At 38.7% G+C, this 26,318-nt stretch overlaps 1 protein-coding gene and 1 pseudogene across 7 annotated transcripts in view; one reads left to right on the top strand and one right to left on the bottom strand.

Moving 5' to 3' along the window:
* The window catches only part of MSH3 (mutS homolog 3), a 244,522-nt gene that overhangs the window by 102,071 nt on the left and 116,133 nt on the right, over positions 1 to 26,318 (top strand). For 6 of the 7 annotated variants that reach the window (XM_078365272.1, XM_054252613.2, XM_054252615.2 and 3 more), the window contains 2 exons: positions 1,033 to 1,117; positions 3,662 to 3,771. The exons of the other annotated variant lie outside the window; for it this stretch is intronic. In XM_078365272.1, coding sequence (XP_078221398.1) covers positions 1,033 to 1,117; positions 3,662 to 3,771 — 195 coding nt within the window. The remainder of the gene's footprint in view (positions 1 to 1,032; positions 1,118 to 3,661; positions 3,772 to 26,318) is intronic. 7 annotated transcript variants of the gene reach the window in all.
* On the bottom strand, positions 5,496 to 5,975 carry LOC118148979 (S-phase kinase-associated protein 1 pseudogene; annotated as a pseudogene).

The following is a 26,318-nucleotide window of genomic DNA, read 5'->3' as shown; positions in this document are numbered from 1 at the left end:
AAGGACTGGCTGATAAAGGAAATTGAATTACTGCATTAGTACTGCATTGATTAGTACTTCTTAACATGAATTGGAATTGTACATACATTTATTAGTCATGTTGTAGCTCATTCTCACATTGAAATTTATTGAACTTCTAATTTTGTTTTGGATAGATAAAGGGACAAGAAGGAGAGTGTGAATGCTTTAACTGAGCTTAAGGAAATAACAGTGTTTTATACCTACTAAACGTGGCCATGGTAATGTGTGTTATTAATTACAGAGTAAATAATACTTGTTGAATATGTGAGAATCTTTTTTTTCTAAGAAGTAGTCTTACTCTATCGCCCAGGCTGGAGTGCAGTGGTGTGATCTCATCTCACTGTAATCTCCGCCTCCTGGGTTCAAGCTATTCTTGTGCCTCAGCCTCCTGGGACTACAGGCACACGCCACCATGCCTGGCTAATTTTTATGTTTTTTAATAGAGACGTGTTTTTGCCATATTGACCAGGCTGGTCTCAAACTCCTGGCCTCAGGCGATCCACCTGCCTTGGCCTCCCAAAATGCTGGGATTACAGGTGTGGGATTATAGGCCACTGTGCCTGGCCTATAATTTGGATTAAAAGTATTTGTCAAGATGATCTCATGCTAAAGAATAAGGACGACAGGTTTAAGTATCGTGACATAGTTTTCTAGCTGATTGCATAGCTTTTCATGAAGATATGACCACTGTGCTTGGCTAATGATAAAAGACTATGTTCAGTTCTATTCCTGGAGCAAAACCAAAACAAAATGTTGTTACCATTACTCTCCTTGCCTGTTCTTGTTTGTTTTGTTAGAGTAACTATCCTTGTCTTGCATCAGTATATTTAACAGCACCAGCATTAATGGAATACACAATCCAGTGAATTTTCATTTTGCTCCTTTTGATTTGATTTCCTATCAGAGTGCTAATTTTTGCCATAATGTTTCTGGAATATTTCTAGTTCCTGAATTAGTTTTTATTTCTTTATGCACTTACATCTAGGCTAATTATATTTGATTCTTTTACAGGAATTTTAAACAGTTGTCAAGTAAAATGGAATTTATGACAATTAATGGAACAACATTAAGGAATCTGGAAATCCTACAGAATCAGGTCAGGCAAACATAAGGGTTAGTTGATTATAAATTGTTTTGGAAAAAACTTCTGAGGAAGGTAGGCAGCAGTCTGTTTTTAGAGGAGCAGGTGAAAATATAATGTCTTTAGCTGACTGCTCTGTTAATTGATAACTGTAGCACTTGTTGGAGAATGAACTATATGAAATACTTCTTTGGGGTTTTTGGGGGGAACAGTGGAGCTGCCCTTTTTAATGACTGAGGGCCATGCCCATCCTGACAATTTCTGTATCATCATTTCTACATCAGGTATTTTTTTGGAAAGGCATCATCACTGAAAATTAATATGAAGTGGCTTTCTTTTGTCTAGTTGGTTATGTTTTTTCTATGTACCTTTAACTTTTTGTTGAAATGTTTGCAGTCTTATTATTCAAGTTATGAAACAGGTTTCTGGGATAATCAGTTTGACTATAAGATGCATCATATTTCAGTCCATAAACTTCCTTTCTTTTTTTTTTTTTCCAAGATAGTCTCACTCTCTCGCCCAGGCTGGAGTGAAGTGATGCAATCTTGGCTCACCACAACACCAATCTTGAACCTCCTCCTCTCAGGTTCAAGCGATTCTTCTGCCTCAGCCTCCCTAGTAGGTGGGATTATAGACACCCACCATCACACCTGGCTAATTTTTGCATTTTTAGTAGACATGGGGTTTCACCATGTTGGCCAGACTGGTTTCAAACTCCTGACCTCAGGTGATCCGCCCACCTCGGCCTCCCAAAGTGCTATGATTACAGGCATGAGCCACTGCGTCCAAGTTCATAAACTTTCATTGTTTGTCTTTTATTGATGGATTAGGAAGATAATGGAGAGATTAAAGTTATTGCTTTCATTTATTAAATTATCACTTGGGAAGATGAGATATTATGAAATTAATGTTATCCCAACAAAGTCATAGAGATAAAAAGCAACCCCCAGTCATTTGATTAAGTAGTGGAGAACCAGAACCGTCTGAATCAAAGGAGTTAAAGCTCTTCAGAAATATTTATTACTTTTGCAAATTAAAGTAAATGCTGAATTTATTCTCCTGACTCCTGAATCTATATATTAATAACTAGTTTCCCTTAATTTCTTCCTGTTCCAGTCTGTTCTGCTATGCTGAATTCAGACATATTTTTCTTCAGTAACGTTTTTATCTTGTCATCATCTAAAAGCTGAGAATCTGTCCTGCAGGTCTCACTCATCAACTCTGTAGCCATCTCCATGATAGGAAACAAGTAGTAGGCGTCAAGGGGCATTTCTTGGCTGAAGGAGTGCTCACAGTCAGCCTGCAGCAGCCCTGGCATTGTAAGCATTCCTTGCTTCTGCCGCATCTTCTCTGTTCAAATCCTACTACAACAGAGTCAGTTCTGAAATCAAATTCCTAAGGCAAAAATCATCTAGAATTAAAATACCCTTTAAAATTTCTTCCTTTGTTGGGCCTTGCACCATTTTAGAAAGAGAAGCTAAGAATTAAAATCTGCTTGTCTTTGTACCTCAACTCCCCCACCCCACCCCTTTCCATAGAGCAATGGAAAGAGGTGAAAGGTGGGGTTGGGTGTCAGCAAGAACAAAGATATGATAGGACACGTGTCTCTCCCACCCCTCTTGCCTGAGCCTGCTTCTACACTGGTATCAGGGAATTGTCCTCCTCATGGGACCCTTTACCCCAGTCAGGCCAGTCAGGCTCTGGTCTCAGGAACATATAGTGCTGCTGCTGATCTGGACTGTCCTCCCCTGTCTGCTGTGCCTGTCCAGCCCATCCTCAGAGGAACCTTTCTGACCTTGTACCTTCTCTGTGCTCTCTGCGTTGAACTCCTGAGACCTGAGAGCTTATGTCACACCTTTTTTAGTTGATTCCTGGCAGGAATCCTAATTACGAGTCTTTTCCCATCTTGACGGAGGAACCATGTCCTTGCTATGTCTGGCACATAGAAGGTACTCTGGAAGTAGCTACTTACAGAGGAGAAGGAATAAAGAAAAGACCAAAAAACCCAACTCAAGTGGAATTTTCAGCCATTTTAGGTCTCAAAATTTAAATATCTCAGTGGGTTTTGTAATACTGTGAAAACTTGGTTAAAATTAACTATCTCTGGTTAATTGTGATTTTTTTAAAGACCCAAATTTTAAGTGGCAAAAGCAAACTCTTCTAGGGATTTAGTAAAACAGGCTGAAATTCCTTCCTGGGTAAATACCTAGAGTGCAGTGCAGGTTTATATCTGTCTCTAGCACCTTGTTCAGTGTTGTCATGAGTGCATTGGTCTATAAAATGGTAACTGTGAAACACCAAAGGAAAATTAAGTCATCTTCAATACATTGTAGTTCTCAAGATAGGAAAGTATGCAATTATATTTTAAAGATGCTTAGATAAGTGTACATTTCAAAAGAATCTATGTAGTTATTCATCTGTCAAACATTAAATGAACACCTCTTATGTGCCACGCATTGTGCTAGGAATATATGACATTTAGAATCAGGGTATATGAAATAATAATTTGGGGCAAAATAATTGTCTAGTTAATAAAACTTGTTTTCTGGTCTTTCTTAGACTGATATGAAAACCAAAGGAAGTTTGCTTTGGGTTTTAGACCACACTAAAACTTCATTTGGGAGACGGAAGTTAAAGAAGTGGGTGACCCAGCCACTCCTTAAATTAAGGTAAAAGGAATTCTTTTTTTGGTGTTTAATCTGAAAGTATAAAATTGTGAAATTAAAGGCATCTTAAAACTAAGGTTACCATTGTTTAAAAGAACACAGTTTTAAATTGGGGAACTTTTTTTTTATAAGTGAGCAATAGACTGGCTATCTAGTATTAGGAGGATTTTTTTCCTCATTCTCATGAATGAGCCTGCTTGCAGATCGGCAGACATAAGGCATTGTCCAAGGATAGGGAGGAGAGATGGGCAGGTGCCTTTTGTGTAGGGCTTTGAAGGCTAGACTGAGGAGTTGATAGCCAGAGGGAGTTCATTTAGTGATTCTGAGCATGGGGCTGATATGATCAGAGCTGAGCTTTGTGCAAGATGGGACTAAGTGGTAGTAGTGATCGGGTCAAGTTAGCAAGCTCATGGAGAGGTGCTGAGGACCTGAGCTACATCAGTAACAGTGAGGAGTCCAAAAGGAAGGGGTCAGGTGTGAAATGCTTAGAACAGTAGAGTGAGTAAACAAGGAGCTCCCTAAGGGAAGGAACTTGAATTCAGTTCCTAACATACAGTGACTTCCAAGGTTGTTTGCACATTGGAATCACCTGGGATGCTTCACAAAACACTGATGCCTGTGTCCAGCCCCCTAGATTGTGATTTAACTGGTCTCTAGCATGACCAGGGAGTTGAGATTTAAATTTGACACAGACGATTCTGATATGCAGATAAATTTGGAGATTCTGACCTAGAACAGTGCTGACACTTAGTAGAAGCCCAGTTAATTTTTATTAAATGAAAGCTGTTACTTATTGAGACATTCTATTTACTGGTGTTTAATACTCAAAATCACCTTCTGAAATAGGTCCTTGAACTGAGGAAACAGATTCAGAGAGCTTCACTGATTTGCTTAGTGTTTCACATCTGATAGAGGTAAATATCAGATTTAAATCCAGCATTGACTCCAGAGACTCTAGCAAGAACTAGGCATTGTCCTGAATAGTTAAACCTCTGGCTAGACCAGAGTGAATATGGTGTGCTGATGAAAAGAACTGCTATGTGTTGGCTCTGTCAACGGAGTGAGTCACTCCCACTAATCCTCAGTGTTCTCACCTTTGACATAGTAGAATACCTCATCACAGCGTTGCTATAAGGAATAAAATTCTGAGCTCTTTATCTAATACCACACAGTATGCTAGAAGCTTTATGAGCATTGTCTCTTTTAAACTGCACAGCAGCCTCACTAAGCAGATGCTGTCGTTAGCCCCATGTTACTCTGTGATTAATAAATAGACACTATCTTCAATAAAGGATTGTGGATGTTAACATTGGTCATAAGCTTGAAAACATTGTTTCGGGTTTTGCTGTTTTTTTTCTTTTGCAAGTTGTTTTATTTACAATGCCAACTTTAAAAGGTCACTAAAGTTAACTGGACAATAATCTAGGCAGTTGTCACTTTACAAAAAAGAGAGAAACCCCAAAATGCCATTTTCTACAGAGAACCTGCAGTACAGTTTTATTCACAGCAAAGAAAAAAGAAACTTTTGATCATACTGTGAGAAACTCAGCCATAGGTTTGGAATCTGTACTCTTAACTACACATTTACTGGGGACAATATTCTGTTCATGTGATTGATTTGCTGCTGCATTTCTCTGCTCTTTGTGTGATATTGACAATTATAAACAGAGCAGGGCAGCTAGTATTTGTAACATTTCTTACAGTGTGACAACGTCAACTACAACATTTCACTTTTCTTTAAACAGCTGGTTCTCTTGGCATACCTGGGCTTCCTCTTCTTCAGTAAAGTCATTTTTGATATGGGAAGTCTTACAAATCTTCTCAGGACTTTTCTCCTTGCTCATGTTGGCAATAGTCTTGCATGTAACATCAAGCAAACTTTTGATGTTTAAGTAGTTTGCAGCCAGAAGTACAAAAAGTGTTCCTTGGTTGACTTCCAGGAATCCTTGGTCCTAAGGAGGGATCTCCTCTGTTCGTTTTCTTTGTTTGCCTCATCCTCAGGAGGAGAAGGGCCATTTTTGTGATGGGTGCACCACTGAATGACCTGTTAAAAATATTGCTACATTAACATTTGGTAGAGCAGCTGGGTCATTATCGCTATCATCCATTCTCAAATCTTCCAACAAGGTCTTGATAGTCACAGATTGTTTGGCAATTTCCAAATCAAATGTCTCCCCATCAGAACTCTGTACCTTAATTGATGGCATGGTGTTCGATCTTAAGGAGAACACTGGCCGAAGGCTGATTGAGCAGGACGCCATCAGCAAAAAAGAGAAAGGCAGAGGACAAGGTCACTCAAGACACTGTTTTGATGATGATAATTACCAAATCTTTTCAGATTTAGTGGGTCACTGCAATTTCTTTTCTTAACCATAAAGACCTTAAGACGTGGGAAATTGGGAGAGAGATCCAAGATGGCTGATTATTAGCAGCTCAGGTTTGTAGCTCCCAGTGAAAGCTCCGAGAACCAGAGGATGCCACACTTTCAGACTAATTTTTGTTGCTCACGGACCAGGAGATTCCCAGCGGAGGAGCCCCATGGGTCGCCTGCATGACTCTTGTGGCCGGCACGATGGTTTTGCCAACGCCCCAGCACGGTGGTTCTTGGTGCAGAGTAAATGGGACTGGGTCCCCTTTTGGTCGATGTTAGGAGCTCTGGGAAGGCAGAGTCGTCTATTCAGCTGATCGAAACAGGGACTCAAGAAGGACGCCAGACTGGAGATTCCCGGGCAGAAAAGCACCACCAATCTTAACGCTGCTGTTTTAGCCGGCACAGTGGGTTGCTCAGATTCCAGCACTGGGAATCAACAAGTTGGACGTCTACTCAGAGACCTAATTTGGAAGTCGGTAATTACAAAGATGACAGGTGGATAAATTTACAATGATGGGAAGAAACCAGCGTAAAAAGGCTGAGAATACACAAAATCAGAATGCCTCTCCCTCTGCAGGGGATCTCAGTTCCTCATCAACAAGGGAGCAAAGCCTGATGGAGAACAAGTGCGTTTCAATAACAGAATTAGGCTTCAGAGGTGAATAATAAGAAACTTCTGTGAGTTAAAAGAACATGTTTTAGTCCAATGTAAAGAAACTAAGAACCTTGAAAAAAGGTTTGACAAAATCCTAATGAGAATAGACCATCTAGAGAGGAATATAAGTGAATTAATGAAACTGAAGAATACAATACGAGAACTCTGCCAAGTATGCACAGGTTTTAACAGTCAAATTGATCAAGCAGAAGAAAGGATATCAGAGGTCGAAGACCAACTTAATGAAATGAAACGAGAAGACAAGATTAGAGAAGAAAGAGTAAAAAGGAATGAGCAAAGTCTCCAAGAAATACGGGACTATGTGAAAAGACCTAATTTACATTTGATACATGTACCTGAATGTCATGAAGAGAATGAATCCAAGCTGGAAAATATTCTTCAGGATATTATTCAGGAAAACCTTCCTAACCTAGTAAAGTAGGACAATACTCAACTGCAGGTAATACAGAGAACACCACAAACATATTCCTCAAGTAGAGCAACCCCAAGACACATAATCATTAGATTCACTGGGGTTGAAATAAAGGAGAAAATTCTAGGGGCAGCTAGAGAGAAAGGTCAGGTTACCCATAAAGGGAAGCCTATCAGACTCACAGCACATCTCTCAGCTGAAACCCCACAAACGAGAAGACATGGGGGTCAATATTCAAATCCTCAAAGAAAAGAATTTTCAACCCAGAATCTCATATCCAGCCAAATTAAGCTTCATAAATGAAGGAAAAATAAAATTTTTTTGTGAACAAGCAAGCACTGAGATTTCATCACCACCAGGCCTGCTTTACAAGAGCTTCTGAAAGAAGCACTATACACAGAAAGGAACAACCAGTATAAGTCATCCCAAAAACTTACCAAAAGGTAAAGAGTATCTCCATAATGAAGAATCCATATCAACTAATGGGCAAAATAGCCAGCTGGCATTAAATGACAATATTAAACTCACAAATATCAATATTAATCCTAAATTTAAATGAATTAAGTGTCCCAATCAAAAACACAGACAGGCAAATTGAATAAAAAGTCAAAACCCATTGGTTCACTGTATCCAGATCCATCTCATAAGCAAGGATACACAAAGACTCAAAACAAAGGGTTGGTGGAAGACTTACCAATCAAATAGAGAGCAAAAAAAACAGGAGTTGTAACTTTCGTCTTTGACAAAATAGACTCTCATAGTAACAAAGACTAAAAAAAACAAAGAAGGACATAATGGTAAAAGGAGCAATGCAACAACAGGAGTCAAGGATCATAAATATATATGCATCCAATATAGGAACATCCAGATAAATAAGAAAAGTTCTTAATGACTTATAAAGAGACTTGGACTCCCGCACAATAATAGCGGGAGACTTTGACACCACATTGTTAATATTTGACGGATCAACAAGATAGAAAATTAACAGGAACATCTACGATTTGAACTCAGACCTGGAGCAAGTAAACTCAGTGAATATTTATAGAATTTGTCACCCCAGGTCCACAGAACATACATTTTTCTCAGTATCACATTATACCTATTTTGAAAGTGACCACACAATTGGAAGTAAATCACTCTTCAGCATTGGTATAGCATTTCACAGACTTAAATGAAATATTGGTTGGCTGTTTGTTATTTTCTTCCCTTATTCCTTCCTGTCTCCACTTTTTAAGCACAATTATTGGCATAAAAGAGGTTTTTAATACCTATTTTTACATTGCATTCTAGCCTGGGCAATAGAGCAAGACTCCTGTTCTCTCTCCCCCTTTTCCTTCTCTTCCTTTCTTTCAAAAAAAAAAAAAAAAAAAAAAAGGCATGGGAAACTGATGAGGTAAAGAAGAAATCCTGAAAATGGAAATACCTCCCTTAGTTCAGCATTCTAATGAAATAAGCAGACCTTATAGAGCAAACGCAGGCCAGATGGCTTTCTCTAAGGGATGTAGCATTGTGGCTGCTGGAAAGACATCTGCGTAAACATCTACTACAGTTCTTACTGTGTTTTTCTTGCTTATTTCTGCAGAAACAGACTCACTAGCAGGCTTTTCCATGTAAATTGAAATAAAATTTTTTATTTCCAATGTTAAATTTCCTTTTTTGTAGGTACCCAGGAATAATTTGAGATAAATCCAGTAGACCATGTTGTCTGCTGTTAGGGGCTGAATCATGTATCTCTGGGGATCGTACCTTCCCAGAAAGGCAGAGAGAAACATGCCAGGCGTTCAACAGATGTTTTCAAGTATGAACTTTCTGCTGACCTAACATTGATACTAGCCAAAAACAAACACACAAAACTTTTCTTTGCCCTTTTATTTTAGGTCATGGTTTTCAAACTTTTATCATCCTAATCCATTAAATCTATTTCAAAAGAATTCCATTTTAATTTTAATGGCACCTGCAACCTATTCCAAACAAATACCTGGAGAGAATCTGCTGATTAGTCAGTGGCTTAGGTATATAATTAGTCATGCACCGCATGACATTTTGGTCCTTGGGGGATTGCATATACAGAGGTGTTTTCTATGTTTAGAAATGTTTAGACACACAAATACTTACCATTATATTACAGTAGCCTATAGTATTTAATACAGTAACATGCTGTCCAGGTTTTAGCATAGGAGCAGCACTGTACCATATAGCTTAGCCTAGGTGTGCAGTGGCTATACTATCTAATTTTATGTAACTATATGCTCTGTAATGGTCATAAAATGACAAAATTGCCTAACGATGCATTTTGCAGAATGTATTCCCATCGTTAAGTGAGGCTTGATGGTGTTGTTTATACTAATATAAGTGCCATGCTGATCACATTAGTGGCTCATCCAGACTCATATTCTGTCTCTGACATTAACAGCCAAAGGTTAGTTTAGGGTCTGGTTTTCTTCTACAGTGAAGTCATAGAACAAATAATGGATGACGAGGGAATTTAGCAAAATAATGCAGATCTCCCCAAGTTCTGCAAGATCTCGTTGTCAGTCATCCATGAATTCTCCTAAATCCCTTAAGCTCCTCTGTATTTTTACCTTGTTCTTGCCCTTAAGGGCAAACACATAGTTCACAAGTCTAGGACCGGGCATTCAAGTTTCAGAGGACTTTCCACTCCCATTACATTTTATTCTATAAAATGGCCTCTTTGGTGCAGAATTTTACTAGTGACCTTTAGAAAGTAAAAATGATTTTTATTTTATACCTATCGACTGATTCAAAGAGTTCACTTAGATTGTTGATGCTAGATTTTACTTTATTGGTATCACATTAGTGTTTATAGATAGGTTATTTTTTTCTTATGTATTGTCACCTATAGTTTTTATCAGTTCTGCTAATTTTAGGAAAGAAGATTCTTCAATGTAGTTTTTTTTTTTTAAATAAATGAATACTGCATTGGGATGCCATTAGTCTTAAAGCCTTTTAAAATTAAATAGACTATATTGAATTCATTTTTTTTTGAGGTTCTATCTTTGGACTTTACTTTCAGTTGTTACAGTCTTGTCAATCTTTTATTTACACACACACACACACACACACACACACACCCGTATGTATGCCATTGGCTTTGTCAAAAAGTCTGAAAATGCAAATTCTTCTTGTAAATATTGGTAGAGGAGGAAGAAAGAAAACTGTGAGATGAGTCTATGTACCAGAATCATTGGTGGGATATATGGCATGAGTCTCTAAAATAGTGAGTTAGGCAAAATAATTAGTTTCCAAGGCAGATTTTATTTTTTATCTTAGAGGTATTCTACTTTCAGTAGCAAACTACGTATTTTAAAAATAAATAAAAAGAAATTTAGTTTTTTCATGAGTACATCTTCTTCTACCTGTACCTTAATTTTCTTTAATTAAAAAAATTTATTAAGTTTTATCTTTAATTGACAAATAACTGTATATATTCATATTAGGGTTCTCTGGAGAGAGAGGACTAGTAGGATATAGATGTATATACAAGAGGGATTTTATTAAGGAGTATTGACTTACATGATCACAAGGTGAAGCCATCTGCAAGCTCAGGGGCAAGGAAGCCAGTCTGAGTCCCAAAACCTCAAAAGTAGGGAAGCCAACAGTGCAGCCTTCAGTTTGTCACTGAAGGGCAGAGAGCCACTGGCAAACCACTGGGGTAGGTCCAAGTGTCTAAAAGCTGAAGAACTGAGAGTCTGATGTTTGAGGGCAGGAAGCATCCAGCACAGGGAAAAGACAGAGACCACAAGACTCATCTAGTCTAGTCCTTCCACATTCCTCTGTCTGCTTTTATCCTAGCTGTGCTGGCAGCTGACTAGTTGGTGCCCACCTAGATTGAGTGTAGGTCTGCTTCTCCCAGTCCACTGATTCAAATATTAATCTCCTTTGCCTACACCCTCACAGACACCCAGGAACAATATTTGCATCCTTCAACCCGGTCAAGTTGACACTCAGTATTAACCATCACAATATTTGTGGGGTACAGTGTGATATTTCATTACGTATATACATTATAGAATGATCAAAGGCTAATTAATGTGTCTGTCACCTAAAATATTTATAATTTCTTTTGGTGAGAACATTTAAAATCCTCTTTTAGCTATTTTGACACATATATAATGCATTAACTGTAGTCACCATACTATGAAATAGATCACCAGAACTTGTTCTTCTTGTCTCACCAAAACTTTGCCTCAGTTGACCAGCATCTCCCTTTTCCCCATGTACCCTCTCCCCCAACCTCTGATAACCACTAATCTGCTCTCTACTTTTATGAGTTTGACTTTATCAGATTTTACACATAAGTGAGATCATATGGTATTTCTCTGTCTGTGCCTGGCCTATTTCACTTTGCGTTATGACCTATAGGTTCATCCATACTGTCAAAAATAACAGAATTTCCTGCTTTTTTTTTTTTTGAGGCTGAATACTGTTCGTGTGTGTGTGTGTGTTTGTGTGTATCACATTTTAAAAATCGATTCATCTATTGATGGATACTTTGGTTGTTTCCATATCTTGACAATTATGAGTAATGTGACAGTGAACATGGGAGTTCAGATCTCTTGAACGTACTGATTTCATTTCCTTTGGATATATACCCAGAAATGGAATTGCTGGATCATATGGTAATTCTACTTTTAGTTTTTTGAGGAACTTCCATACTGTTTCGCAGAGTGACTGTACTGATTTATAATACCACCAACAGTGGACAAGTGTTCCCCTTTCTCCACATCTTTACCCATACTTGTTGTCTTTCATCTTCTTGATAGTAACTAATCTAAAAGGAGTGAGGTGACGTCTCATTGTGGTTTTAATTTGCATTTCTCTGATTAGAGATGTTGAGCATTGTTTTATATATCTATTGGCCATTTGTGTGTCTTTTGAAAAATATTTATTCAGGTCTTTTGCCCATTTTTAAATAGGGTTACTTGTTTTCTTGTTATTGAGTAATTTGAGTTCCCTGTATATTTGGGATATTAACCCCTTATCCATTGTTCGATTTGCAAATATTTCCTCCCAGTCTCTGGGTTGACTGTTTACTCTGTCCATTGTTTCCTTTGCTGTGCAGGAGATCTTTAGTTTGATGTAATCCCATTTGTCTTTTGCTTTTGTCATCTATGGTTTGGTTCCTGGGCATCCCAAAGCCTTTTCACATAGTCTTTGCACTTGTTAGTCTTTGTACTTTGTGGTCTCTCTATGTAGAATATTCTTCTGTTACTTTTTAATCTTTACAGGGTTAACTGCTTATACTTGAGGTCTTAGCTTAAAACATTATATTAATATCTTCAGAGAGGTTTTGTTTGACCTTCTAATCTAAATTATGTTCCTTGTACACTCAATGATAGCATATAGGGTTTATCATGATTTGATTATTATCTGTGTTTACTTAATACGTATGGGGGTCTTACATTATCTGTACTGGGGTCTTCAAAAAGTTCATGGAAAATGCATGTCATGAAAAAGCTTTGCATAGATTTCAAAAATTTTTGGCACCAAAATAAACTCATACTACCTTGTTATAGCATGTCTAAATAGGAAGTAGTTTGAGGCATTAAAAGGGACAAGATATCAGTTTGAAAAGAGTTTCTGTCAGAACAGTGTGAATTCTGCTAAAAATGAAAGCAAGAATGAACATTGTATTTGTGGTGAAGCTTGGATGGAAGAGTGATGAAATCATTAATGCTTTATGAAAAGTTTCACGGACCTCAGAAATAACACCGCACATCTAGAGACATCTGATCTTTGACAAACCTGATACAGACAAGCAATAGGGAAAATATTCTCTATTTAATAAATGTTGCTGGGAAAATTGGCTAGTTGGAGGCTAAAAGTCCAAGATCAAAGCATCAGTAGGGTTGGTTCCTTCTGAGGGCTTTCAGGGAGAATCTGTTCCGGTCCTCTCTCCTAGCTGCTGGTAGTTTGCTGGCACTCTTTGGCTTTCCTTGGCTTGTAGATGTATCTCCTTGATCTCTGCCTTCATGGTTACATGGTGTGCTTGCTATATGCATGTCTCTTCACATAGTGTTTTTTAATAAGGACATGGTCATATTGGATTAGGGGTTTACCCTACTGTAGAATGACCTCATCTTGATAATTACATCTACAATGACCCTATTTCCAAATAAGATAACATTTTGAGGTAGTGGGGTAAGGGCTTCAGCATATCTTTTTGGGGGTACACAATTCAACCCAAAACAAATAGGCCCATTGTTTCCAAATTTTCTTCCTTTTGGCACAGGTAGACTGATTGTACCCATCTCTTTACTAGAAACAAGTGTTTTGATTATTATTTAAATGTTCTGCACATTTGTTCAACATCTGATGTGAATTTTGTAAAATTGCCAATCTTGTGCAATTTTGTGTTTGTAGTACAGTTCTCTGACTGTAGTACAGTTCTTTGCATATATATATATATATGCAAAGTATTAGATTAATTTTATAGATGAAAAAGAAACATTTGTATATATTTAAAAATAGAAGAAAATGACTTGGAAAAAATGAGCAGAGGCCTGAATCTAAGATTCCAAGAAGGAAAAGTAGCCAAGGTGGGAAAGGGAAAGAGCTGAGGTGTAAGAGGTAAGATATGTTACCCTGTGAACATGTCTCTGTATAGGACAAGTAGAGGACTTAAAGCTCTGAGACATCCAGGGAATAAAAAGAAAATTTCAGGCTAGGGAACTAATCTCTAACTGTCTTTTATTTTTTAATCTATTTTTTTCAACTATCTTCAGAGATAGTTATTCTTTTTTTTTTTTTTTAAGACGGAGTTTCGCTCTTGTTACCCAGGCTGTAGTGCAATGGCACAATCTCGGCTCACCGCAACCTCCACTTCCTGGGTTCAGGCAATTCTCCTGCCTCAGACTCCTGAGTAGCTGGGATTACAGGCACGCGCCACCATGCCCAGCTAATTTTTTGTATTTTTAGTAGAGACAAGGTTTCACAATGTTGACCAGGATGGTCTCGATCTCTTGACCTCGTGATCCACCCGCCTCAGCCTCCCAAAGTGCTGGGATTACAGGCGTGAGCCACCATGCCCGGCCCTCAGAGATAGTTATTCTATTTTAGAGATAAGAAAAAGTAAGACTCAGTTTTTCCAAGGTTGTCCAGCCAAGCACATAGGGGTCCTTGCAAAGTTTTAGAGTTAATGATACTTCAGCTTGAGTTCTGATTCCTTCTTTTGTCACTTTGGAGAAGTTATGAATTTGTATATAGCTCAGTTTCTTCGCTTGTAAAGTGGGAATTAACTACTTACCTCATTGTGTTGTTGTGAGGACCAAATGAGACAGTATAGGTAAAAGGATTAGTGTGGTTTGTCGTATCAATTTTTGGTCAAGAAGATAGCCGTGGTTTTTAGAATACCAAAAAATTGGAAGCAACCTAATTATTAATAGGGAAAGGAAAAATAAATTGTCTGGTTATATATTGGAATATTATACAGCAGTTAAAATGAATAACTTAAGTCTACATGTATCAACATGGATGAATCTCAAAAAAACAACGTTGTAAAAGAACACTATGTATTGTTTATATATCACTTATTTAAATTTTGTCACACAATATTCTGTTTAGAGGTTCAAATAGAAGTGGTGTTTTTCTCATCACATAGGCAGTCAGGACAGTGATAACTTCTGGGAAATTAGGAAAGGGATAGAGATATAGGTAGGCTGATGTTTTACATGTAAATTTATAATACTTTATTTTTTAAAAATTATACAGAAAATATATACATGTGAATTTTTTATATTGTACTGCTATTGGACCTTCACTCTCATCATAATCAGGTGAAAGTGAGACCCATGCACATCTGTCTAGAAAGCCCATGTTGAACTTGAGAGAGTGTTTTCTACCACATCTTGCATTAGAAAGACAGAAGACAGTAATCAGATGACCATACCTTCCAGGGATGGCAGGGAGGAGGCTGGGTGCTTATGTTATCAATTTCCAGGATCTGCCCAGGTCAGTTCTTCTTCTGAAGCTGGTACTCGCCTGTGTTTTGTTGTGCCTGTAGCTACTGTCAGGAATGGAGGAAGACTTTGCAAGGACTGCTGATGAGTGGGTAGAGTCTTTGTGTGCACCCTCTCAAAATAATATAACCATGAACAATTGAGGAATATCTTTTGTGGTTGCTTTTATTTAGTGCTGTAAACTTGACTAAGTTCTGGGAATCTCACATTTTGATTGACTAAGTACATGCTAATGTGTTACACAAAAGGCAATGCATTGGTTAGGGAAGCTAGCTGGTAACAGAAAGACCCCAAAAAGTCTAATGGCGCTAATGGAGTGAAAGTTAATTTCTTCTTTTTTTTTTCCATTTGCATAAGCAATCCATGGCCTTTCCAGATTGGGGGTGAGGTGGCCTTTCCAGATTGTGGGTGAGATGAGGCTCTCATCACATAGGCAATTAGGAACCCCAGAGGCTCTTCAGTCTTAAACATGTAGCTTAGAACGTCATCTTAGGAATTGACATCCCCCCAGTGGAAGGAGAAGGAACAGGGAAGATACATGTTTATGATTTTTATGTTAGGTAGGCCTTGCATTGGCACATAGCTCTTCTGCTTGAATCTGATTAAAAGCAGAAGAACGCATTCCGATGGTCATACCTTACTGCACCGGGGCTAACAAATGTCTGCTTGTTTTTCAAGGAATAAGAAAAAATTTTTGGTGAATGCCTAGCAGTCTGTTGCCAGAGATGGCTTTTGTTGTTTTAATTCAATTGTACATTCTTCTTAGCATTTAAAAAATTATTTGAACTTTTGAACAGGCAGTATCTTCACATACTTTCAAAGTTTAAAAATGTGAAAAGTTACACAGTAAAATGTTTGTTTATCATTCCTACCCCACATCTGCCCAGTCCCACTAGGTAATCATGGTTATTACTTTGATACAAGTATGTTGTGTATACTTCCAGAAATCTTTAGCTTAAAAAAAGCAAATTTGAATTATATGTATGTATGTATATATATATATTTGAAATCTCTTTCTCCCTTACTGCATAGATGGAGACATAATGTACCCAGTGCTTTGTACTTGGCTGTTTTCCCTTAGCAGTATAAGATAGTTATTTTAAATTTTGTATTATTCAGTCTCAATGACAAAGTGGTGTTCCCAGCCTCAAGGAATTTCTAGTCTAATCTGTTCAACATACAATCTACTACTAGTAAGGAGAAGGAGATAAAAGTAGCGGAAGGTTTTATACCTAAAATCAAATACTTACCTGTTACTCTGTAACTCAATACCACAATTAGGGCAAATGAGTAATACCTTTATAAGTTAAATTAAATTTTTAGAAAACTGCTCAAGGAAATTCAGCATGCTAATTCTTAACATTTAAATCACATAAATAATTAAGGGAATAGAAGATGGTTCGTATTAGGAAATAGGTCTTTGCATTTTTGCATGACTTTCTAATGTATTAAGTACATTTTAGTGGTCAATGTATTCTACATTAAATGGCTTTTGTTTTGGTAAATCCATATGTTTGGAGTATTAATGGTTGTATTTCTAATTTATTACCTTGACCCAAATGATGAAGTAATAGAATGTTACATGTTTCCTTCCACGTAACATTTGCTTTGTATTAACAACTGAACATTACTTTTAACTCTGGAACTTCTTAAAATGAACTACACTGGGAAGCCCTATGTATTCTTTGTGGTTTCCCATGTTCCATGAGCCGCCAACAGAGTGTTCACCTGCAGTGACTCTGGTTTACTCAGCTCCCGGGGATGCATTACCGCTTGGAATTGGGAAGAGACAGTAGCAGGTGGTGTGCATTTGAGAGCTGTGTTTGGTTCAGACTGACCTCATGCCTCTTTCCTCTGCTGGTTTGAATGAGAGTTGAAAGGAGGAACTACTGCTGCTAAGAACAAAATGAACCCATGTGCTTCTCACCCAAATATCTGCCCCAACTGCCAGTGCATAGGGATTAGCTAACATCCAGGAACTTTTAGCTGGCCTTTGCTTTGTTCTTCCACATCAGGACTCCTTCAGTGAGCTCTAGACCTGCATAAATGACCTGCAGCAAATGGCAGCTTTCATTTGGGCTGAGAGGGTGGAATATCAGAGAAAATGAGGATAAGGAGATAAATATATTTTCTTTTTTGGTCTTTTCTGCCTTATCTTTCTGCATCTTTATGCCTTTATTGAGGATTTTCCAAATCTCTCTCTTCAAAAATGCTATAAGAAGACTTTGTTTTCTGTGGTTTTAATGTCATAAAATATCTCCCAATGTGAAATAACTAAATATGCTGGATCAAGGATAGCAAACATCCTTTTAGGATGTTGCTGAATCTGTATTTAAAACATAAGGGAAAAACTCAAGGAACAGATTGAAAAATAAACTGGAAATGAAAGTGAATTGCCTGCTGCAGCTGCCCTCTGGATTCTTACAGATCTTAGTAATCAAAAGGATTGGGGTTTAATTGCTTTGTGGGAGACAGGAGACAGGGTCTTGGCTCTATTTAAGTTAGGGACACTATAGTAATGTGAAATATTCAAAGGACTATGGTTTCAGTACAGAGGTGACAAAGAAATATGTTCGACATATTATTATTATTATTTTTATTGCATTTTAGGTTTTGGGGTACATGTGCAGAACATGCAAGACAGTTGCATAGGTACACACATGGCAGTGTGTTTTGCTGCCTTCCTCCCCTTCACCCACATTTGGCATTTCTCCCCAGGCTATCCCTCCCTAGCTCCCCTCCCCCGCTGTCCCTCCCCTATTCCCCCCAATAGACCCCAGTGTTTAGTACTTCCTTCCCTGTGTCCATGTGTTCTCATTTTTCCTCACCCGCCTATGAGTGAGAATATGCGGTATTTCATTTTCTGTTCTTGTGTCAGTTTGCTGAGAATGATGTTCTCCAGATTCATCCATGTCCCTACAAAGGACACAAACTCATCATTTTTGATTGCTGCATAATATTCCATGGTGTATATGTGCCACATTTTGCCAATACAGTCTATCATCGATGGGCATTTGGGTTGGTTTCAGGTCTTTGCTATCATAAACAGTGCTGCAGTGAACATTTGTGTGCATGTGTCCTTATAGTAGAACGATTTATAGTCCTTTGGATATATACCCAGTAATGGGATTGCTGGGTCAAATGCAATTTCTATTTCTAAGGCCTTGAGGAATCGCCACACTGTCTTCCACAATGGTTGAACTAATATACACTCCCACCAACAGTGTAAAAGTGTTCCTGTTTCTCCACATCCTCTCCAGCATCTGTTGTCTCCAGATTTTTTAATGATCGCCATTCTAACTGGCGTGAGATGGTATCTCAATGTGGTTTCGATTTGCATCTTTCCAATGACCAGTGATGATGAGCATTTTTTCATATGTTCGTTGGCCTCATGTATGTCTTCTTTTTTAAAGTGTCTGTTCATATCCTTTGCCCATTTTTGAATGGGCTTGTTTGTTTTTTTCCTGTAAATCTGTTTGAGTTCTTTGTAAATTCTGGATATCAGCCCTTTGTCAGATGGGTAGACTGCAAACATTTTTTCCCATTCTGTTGGTTGCCGATTCACTCTAGTGACTGTATCTTTTGCTGTGCAGAAGCTGTGGAGTTTGATTAGGTCCCATTTGTCTATTTTGGCTTTTGTTGCCAATGCTTCTGGTGTTTTAGTCATGAAGTCCTTGCCTACTCCTATGTCCTGAACGGTTTTGCCTAGATTTTCTTCTAGGGTTTTTATGGTGCCAGGTCTTATGTTTAAGTCTTTAATCCATCTGGAGTTAATTTTAGTGTAAGGTGTCAGGAAGGGGTCCAGTTTCTGCTTTCTGCACATGGCTAGCCAGTTTTTCCAACACCATTTATTAAACAGGGAATCCTTTCCCCATTGCTTGTTTCTGTCAGGTTTATCAAAGATTGTATGGTTGTGGGTATGTTGTGATGCCTCCGATGCCTCTGTTGTGTTCCATTGGTCTATATCTCTGTTTGGTACCAGTACCATGCTGTTTTGATTACTGTAGCCTTGTAGTATAGTTTGAAATCCAGTAGTGTGATGCCCCCCACTGTGTTCTTTTTGCTTAGAATTGACTTGGCTATGCAGGCTCTCTGTTGGTTCCATATGAAGTTCATGGTGGTTTTTTCCAGTTCTGTGAAGAAAGTCAATGGTAGCTTGATGGGGATAGCGTTGATTCTGTAAATTACTTTGGGCAGTATAGCCATTTTCATGATATTAATTCTTCCTAACCATGAACATGGAATGTTTCTCCATCTGTTTGTGTCCTCTCTTATTTCCTTGAGCAGTGGTTTGTAGTTTTCCTTGAAAAGGTCCCTTACGTTCCTTGTGAGTTGTATTCCTAGGTATTTTTTTCTCTTTGTAGCAATTGTGAATGGCAGTTCATTCTTGATTTGGCTCTCTTTAAGTCTGTTATTGGTGTATAGGAATGCTTGTGAGTTTTGCACATTGATTTTATATCCTGAGACTTTGCTGAAGTTGCTTATCAGTTTCTGGAGTTTTTGGGCTGAGGCGATGGGGTCTTCTAGGCATACTATCATGTCATCTGCAAATAGAGACAATTTGGCTTCCACCTTTCCTATTTGAATACCCTTTATTTCTTTTTCTTGCCTGATTGCTCTGGCTAGAACTTCCAGTACTATATTGAATAGGAGTGGTGAGAGAGGGCATCCAGGACTACTGCCAGATTTCAAAGGGAATGCTTCCAGTTTTTGTCCATTTAGTATGATATCGGCTGTTGTTTTGTCGTAAATAGCTTTTATTACTTTGAGATACGTTCCATCGATACCGAGTTTATTGAGGGTTTTTAGCATAAAGGGCTGTTGAATTTTGTCAAATGCCTTCTCTGCATCAATTGAGATAATCATGTGGTTTTTGTTTTTGGTTCTGTTTATGTGGTGAATTACGTTTATAGACTTGTGTATGTTGAACCAGCCTTGCATCCCCGGGATGAATCCTACTTGATCATGATGGATAAGTTTTTTGGTGTGCTGTTGCAATCAGCTTGCCAGTATTTTATTGAAGATTTTTACGTCTATGTTCATCACGGATATTGGCCTGAAGTTTTCTTTTCTTGTTGGGTCTCTGCCGGGTTTTGGTAACAGGATGATGTTGGTCTCATAGAATGATTTTGGGAAGGATTCCCTCTTTTTGGATTGTTTGGAATAGTTTCAGAAGGAATGGTACCAGCTCCTCTTTGTGTGTCTGGTAGAATTCGGCTGTGAACCCATCTGGACCTGGGCTTTTATTGTGTGGTAGGCTCTTAATTGCTGCCTCGACTTCAGACCTTGTTATTGGTCTATTCATAGTTTCGGCTTCCTCCTGTTTTAGGCTTGGGAGGACACAGGTGTTCAGGAATTTATCCATTTCTTCCAGGTTTCCTAGTTTATGTGCATAGAGTTGTTTGTAATATTTTCTGATGATGGTTTGAATTTCTGTGGAATCTGTGGTGATTTTCCCTATATCGTTTTTTATTGCATCTATTTGGTTGTTCCCTCTTTTCTTATTTATCAGTCTTGCTAGTGGTCTGTCTATTTTGTTAATCTTTTCAACAAACCAGCTCTTGGATTTATTGATTTTTTGAAGGGTTTTTCGTGTCTCTATCTCCTTCAGTTCAGCTCTGATCTTAGTTATTTCTTGTCTTCTGGTAGGTTTTGAGTTTTTTTCATCTTGCTCCTCTAGCTGTTTCAATTTTGACGATAGGGTGTCAATTTTGGATCTCTCCACTCCTCTCATATGGGCACTTATTGCTATATATTTTCCTCTAGAGACTGTTTTAAATGTGTCCCAGAGATTCTGGCATGTTGTGTCTTCGTTCTCGTTGGTTTCGAAGAACTTCTTTATTTCTGCCTTCATTTCATTGTTCATCCAGTCAACATTCAAGAGCCAGTTGTTCAGTTTCCATGAAGCTGTGCGGTTCTGGGTTAGTTTCTGAATTCTGAGTTCTAACTTGATTGCACTATGGTCTGAGAGACTGTTTGTTATGATTTTAATTGTTTTGCATTTGCTGAGGAGTGCTTTACTTCCAATTATGTGGTCTATTTTAGAGTAGGTGTGATGTGGTGCTAAGAAGAATGTATATTCTGTGGATTTGGGGTGGAGAGTTCTGTAAATGTCTATCAGGTTTGCTTGTCAAGGTCTGAGTTCAAGCCCTGGATATCCTTGTTAATTTTCTGTCTAGTTGATCTGCCTAATATTGACAGTGAAGTGTTAAAGTCTCCCACTATTATTGTGTGGGAGTCTAAGTCTCTTTGTAAGTCATTAAGAACTTACCTTATATATCTGGGTGATCCTGTATTGGGTCCATAGATATTTAGGATCATTAGCTCTTCTTGTTGTATCGATCCTTTTACCATTATGTAATGTTCTTCTTTGTCTCTTTTAATCTTTGTTGCTTTAACGTCTATTTTATCAGAGAGGAGAATTGCAACTCCTGCTTTTTTAGTTCTCCATTTGCTTGGTAAATCTTCCTTCATCCCTTTATTTTGAGCCTTTGTGTATTCTTGCTTGTGAGATGCATTTCCTGGATACAGCACACTGATGGGTTTTGTTTTTTTATCCAATTTGCCAGTCTGTGTCTTTTAATTGGTGCATTTAGCCCATTTACATTTAGGGTTAATATTGTTATGTGTGCATTTGATATGGCCATTTTGATGCTAGCTGGCTGTTTTGTCCGTTAGTTGATGTAGATTCTTCATTCTGTTGATGCTGTTTAGCATTTAGTTTGTTTTTGGAATGGCTGGTACTGGTTGTTCCTTTCTATGTGTAGTGCCTCTTTCAGGAGCTCTTGTAAAACAGGCCTGGTGGTGATAAAATCTCTGAGTACTTACTTGTTCACAAAGGATTTTATTTTTCCTTCCCTTATGAAGCTCAGTTTGGCTGGATATGAAATTCTGGGTTGAAAGTTCTTTTCTTTAAGGATGTTGAATATTGGCCCCCACTCTCTTCTGGCTTGTAGGGTTTCTGCTGTGAGATCTGCTGTGAGTCTGATGGGCTTCCCTTTGTGGGTGACCCGACCTTTCTCTCTGGCTGCCCTTAGTATTTTCTCCTTCATTTCAACCCTGGTGAATCTGACGATTATGTGCCTTGGGGTTTGCTCTTCTTGCAGAGTATCTTTATGGTGTTCTCTGTATCTCCTGGATTTGAGTGTTGGCCTGCATTGCTATGTTGGGGAAATTTTCCTGGATAATATCCTGAAGAGTATTTTCCAGCTTGGATTCTTTCTCTTTGTCACCTTCTGGTACACCTATCAAACGTAGGTTAGGTCTCTTCACACAGTCCCACATTTTTTGGAGACTTTGTTCATTCCTTTTTTCATTTTTTTCTCTAATCTTGGTTTCTCGTTTTATTTCATTGAGTTGATCTTTGATTTCTGATATTCTTTGTTCTGTTTGGTCAGTTCGGCTGTTGAAGCTTGTGCATGCTTCACGAAGTTCTTGTGTTGTGTTTTTCAGCTCCTTCAATTCATTCATATTCCTCTCTATGTTATTCATTCTTATTATCATTTCCTTGAATCTTTTTTCAAATCTTTTTTCAAGGCTTTTAGTTTCTTTGCATTGATGTAAAACATATTCTTTTAGCTCACAGAAGTTTCTCATTAGCCGCCTTCTGAAGTCTAATTCCGTCATTTCATCACAGTCATTCTCTGTCCAGCTTTGTTCCCTTGCTGGTGAGGAGTTTTGGTCCTTTGTAGGAGGCGAGGTGTTCTGGTTTCGGGTGTTTTCCTCCTTTTTGTGCTGGTTTCTTCCCATCTTTGTGGATTTTATCCACCTGTCGTCTGAGTAGTTGCTGACTTTTCGATTGTGTCTCTGAGTGGACGCCCTGATTGTTGATGATGAAGTATTTCTGTTACTTGGTTTTCCTTCTACCAGTCTAGCCCCCCCGCTGTATGACTGCTGAGGTCCACTCCAGGCCCTGCTTGTCTGGTGTATGCCTGTAGCAGCTGTGGAACAGTGAGGGATGCTACCAGTTTCTTTTTCTGCTATCTTTGTCCCAGAATGATGCCCGCCAAATGTCAGTCTGATCAGTCCTTTTTGTGGTGACTCTTTGGACATACAGGGGTCAGGGAGCTGCTTGAGGAGACAGTCTGTACTTTATAAGAGCTGAAGTGCTGAGCTGTGAGCTCTGTTGTTCATTCAGGGCTGTTAGGCTGCTACATTTAAGTCTGCTGCAGCAGAACTCATAAAACCCCTTTTTTTCCTCAGATGCTCTGTCTCGGGGAGTTGGGGCTTTCTTTATGAGTGTCCGTTGCACTGTCCTGCCCAGCTAGGAGGCAGTCTAGTCACTATTTGCCTGCGGAGCCTCCGCCCTGATGGCCTGGGGTCCGCCCTGTTGCTGTGGGCTCTGCCCTTCTGCCGCGGTCTCCGCCCTGCTGTCATGGGCTCCGCCCTGTGGCGGAGTCTCTCTGTTATGGCGGGTTGCCTCAGCAACGGCAGGCTTCGTCAGCAATGGGAGTGTACCTCAGTAGGGGCAGATTGCCTCGGTAATGGTGGATGCCCCTCCTTCAGCGAGCTGCACCATCCTGGGTTCAGCTGTGCTTGCAGTGAAACTCTCCACCCAGAGCATTTCGAATTGCTGTTTTGTTTGTTCCTGTGGGGGTGAAACCCTTTGAGCCTGCTCACCTGGCTCCCTGCCTCGGAGCGCCTTTTTTTTTTTCTTTTAAGTTGAATGGTTGACTCTCTTCCAGGTATTTGAGTCGCCTGCTGTTAGGGCACCAGGATCTGTGTGAAATCCCATGCAGCGACCCACTGCGCTGGCTCAAACGCCGCTCCCCAGGAATCTCCTGGTCTGGCTCACTGTCCACGTCCCGTTTAATCAGATGAATATGCTGATCTGCCCTCCCAAGTGTTAGATTTCCGGTTTAACAGGGCACCCGGAGCAGTGCGTTTTGTGCGGAGTGTTGTGGAGTGCTGCTGCGCTGTGGCGCCAGCCAGAGCGGCCACACCAGCCAAAGCAGCTGTGCTGGCGTCCCGTGTCTCTCCTACACCTGAGAATTTCCCCGTTCTGTGGGCAACAAAGATCCGTCTGGAAATGCGGCTTTGACTCACTCTCTGCGCGTTCACTGAAAGCTGCAATCCTGGGTTGTTCTTTCCACGCCATCTTGAATCCTCCTCCTATTATTGTTATTTTTTGAGATGGAGTTTCTCTCTTGTTGCCCAGACTGGAGTGCAATGGCATGATCTTGGCTCACCACAGCCTCCACCTCCCGGGTCCAAGGGATTGCCCTGCCTCAGCCTCCCATGTAGCTGGGATTACAGGCATATGCCACCAGAGCTGGCTAATTTTGTATTTTTAATAGAGATGGGGTTTCTCCATATTGGTCAGACTGGTCTCGAACTCCTGACCTCAGCTGATCCACCCCACTCAGCCTCCCAAAGCACTGCGATTACAGGCGTGAGCCACTACACCTGGCCTTGACCTATTCTTACTTAGCGAAAATGTTTCTAAGAATTCTTAAGCACAGGCCCTCCCTCATAGATTTTCAGTTTCAATTTATACTGTCTGTGTGGTCTGGCAATTTCCAAGCTGTGAAATTTAGTTTAAACAGGCTGATTGTACTCACAGAAATCACCAAGTTAAAAAAAAATACCAAAGAGAATAAAATAGATGAGCATAGAAAATAAATACTATCAAAAGGGCTCAGGTTGATTTAAAAAGGAACCGCATACAATTCTTTAAAACTGAATGGACTAAAGAACTCATTCATGTGACCAAAATCCATCTCTGTCACAAAAACTATTGAAATTTTAAAAAAATTATTTAAATAAAATAACAATAGACCTTATACTCCAACAGGAAAGAAAGAAAACAAAACAGTAGATGGGTTAAACAAGAATAGAGGAAATAACTGAAATGCAAGATAATACCTGAAGAAATTACTTGGAATGTAGCATAGAGCGGCAGTGTGATAGAAGGTGTAAGAGATTGAACTCCAGATCCACAATTAGAAAGTGTAACATAATCCTCATCAGATTTCCAGAAGAAAAGAAAATTAGAAAGAATGGAAAGAAAAACAATATTCAAAGAGGTGATAAAGGATAATTTCTCATAATTCATGAAAGATATGAATCCTTAGATTTAGAAAGCACAATGAATTCAAAGTGTGATTGAAACAAACAAGAAATCTGCATTTTGGTGAATCATGGTGAAACTCCACAACAGTAAATCAGAGAGAAAGTCTTACAAAGAGACAGCAAAGAAAGATCACTTGTAAAGTGATGAAAATTATATAATTGATTTGCTTTCTGATTTTTCTAACTGTTCTATTTTTTTTTTACTTTCTTTTGGATTCATTTAATATTTATCATTAGGTTTTTCTAATAGTTTGGTAGTTTGTGTGTCTCTTCCTATTGTCTATTATTTCTGTTGATTCTTACTCATCTGGTTTCTTTTTGTGCTTATCATTGTTTATGTACTGCTTATGTTATTTGGAAATTTATTTCTAGAAACAATGAGAGGGCTAGGATGAAGATGCCTTCTCCCAGAGATGATTTTTCTTTCCTTCTGTAAGGTTGCTGGTGGCATTACTTGTCTGGGACCATCTTAATTCAAGTATGATGCTTAAGATGTTGCAGTCCATCTAAATAACACTAAACAAGATGTCAAGTTCATCCTTACTCTGAGACCAGCTCATTTCACAGCTGATTTTTCTGGCATGTCCCTTTAGTACAAAACCAACTCTGACTGCTAGATTATTTCTCTGGGTTCTCACTTTCTTTTAGATTTTCATATAGTCTTGATGAGTTACCATTTGTTCTTTGATGTTTTTATAAACATGATTTTATGTTTCATTTGACTTTTAAAATTGTCCTGAGTGGAAGGATGGTCTGGAAATTTTTTTGCCACCATTGCACAAGCAGAATTCATATTTATGCTTTTTTTTCAAAGGCTCAGATTTGTGTCTAAAGTGATAATGAAGAATAACAGTCAGAAAAATTTTCTATTTAATATTTTAAAGAGAGTGAATTGTACTTTTTTGGCAAAATGTTGCCTTATTGGAACAGGGATGATAAAAGTCTTTTAAAGCTTAATGTATGATTTACTCTTTGCAGCAATGTAAATATTCAAAGTATCTCTTTTAGGATGTAATTGTATGATCAAAGTAATGCTTCTTC

Source organism: Callithrix jacchus, chromosome 2 (assembly GCF_049354715.1).
Source record: "Callithrix jacchus isolate 240 chromosome 2, calJac240_pri, whole genome shotgun sequence".
NCBI lineage: Eukaryota > Metazoa > Chordata > Mammalia > Primates > Cebidae > Callithrix > Callithrix jacchus.
Note: the sequence above shows the minus strand (reverse complement) of the source record. Positions and strands in the feature narration are given on the sequence as shown.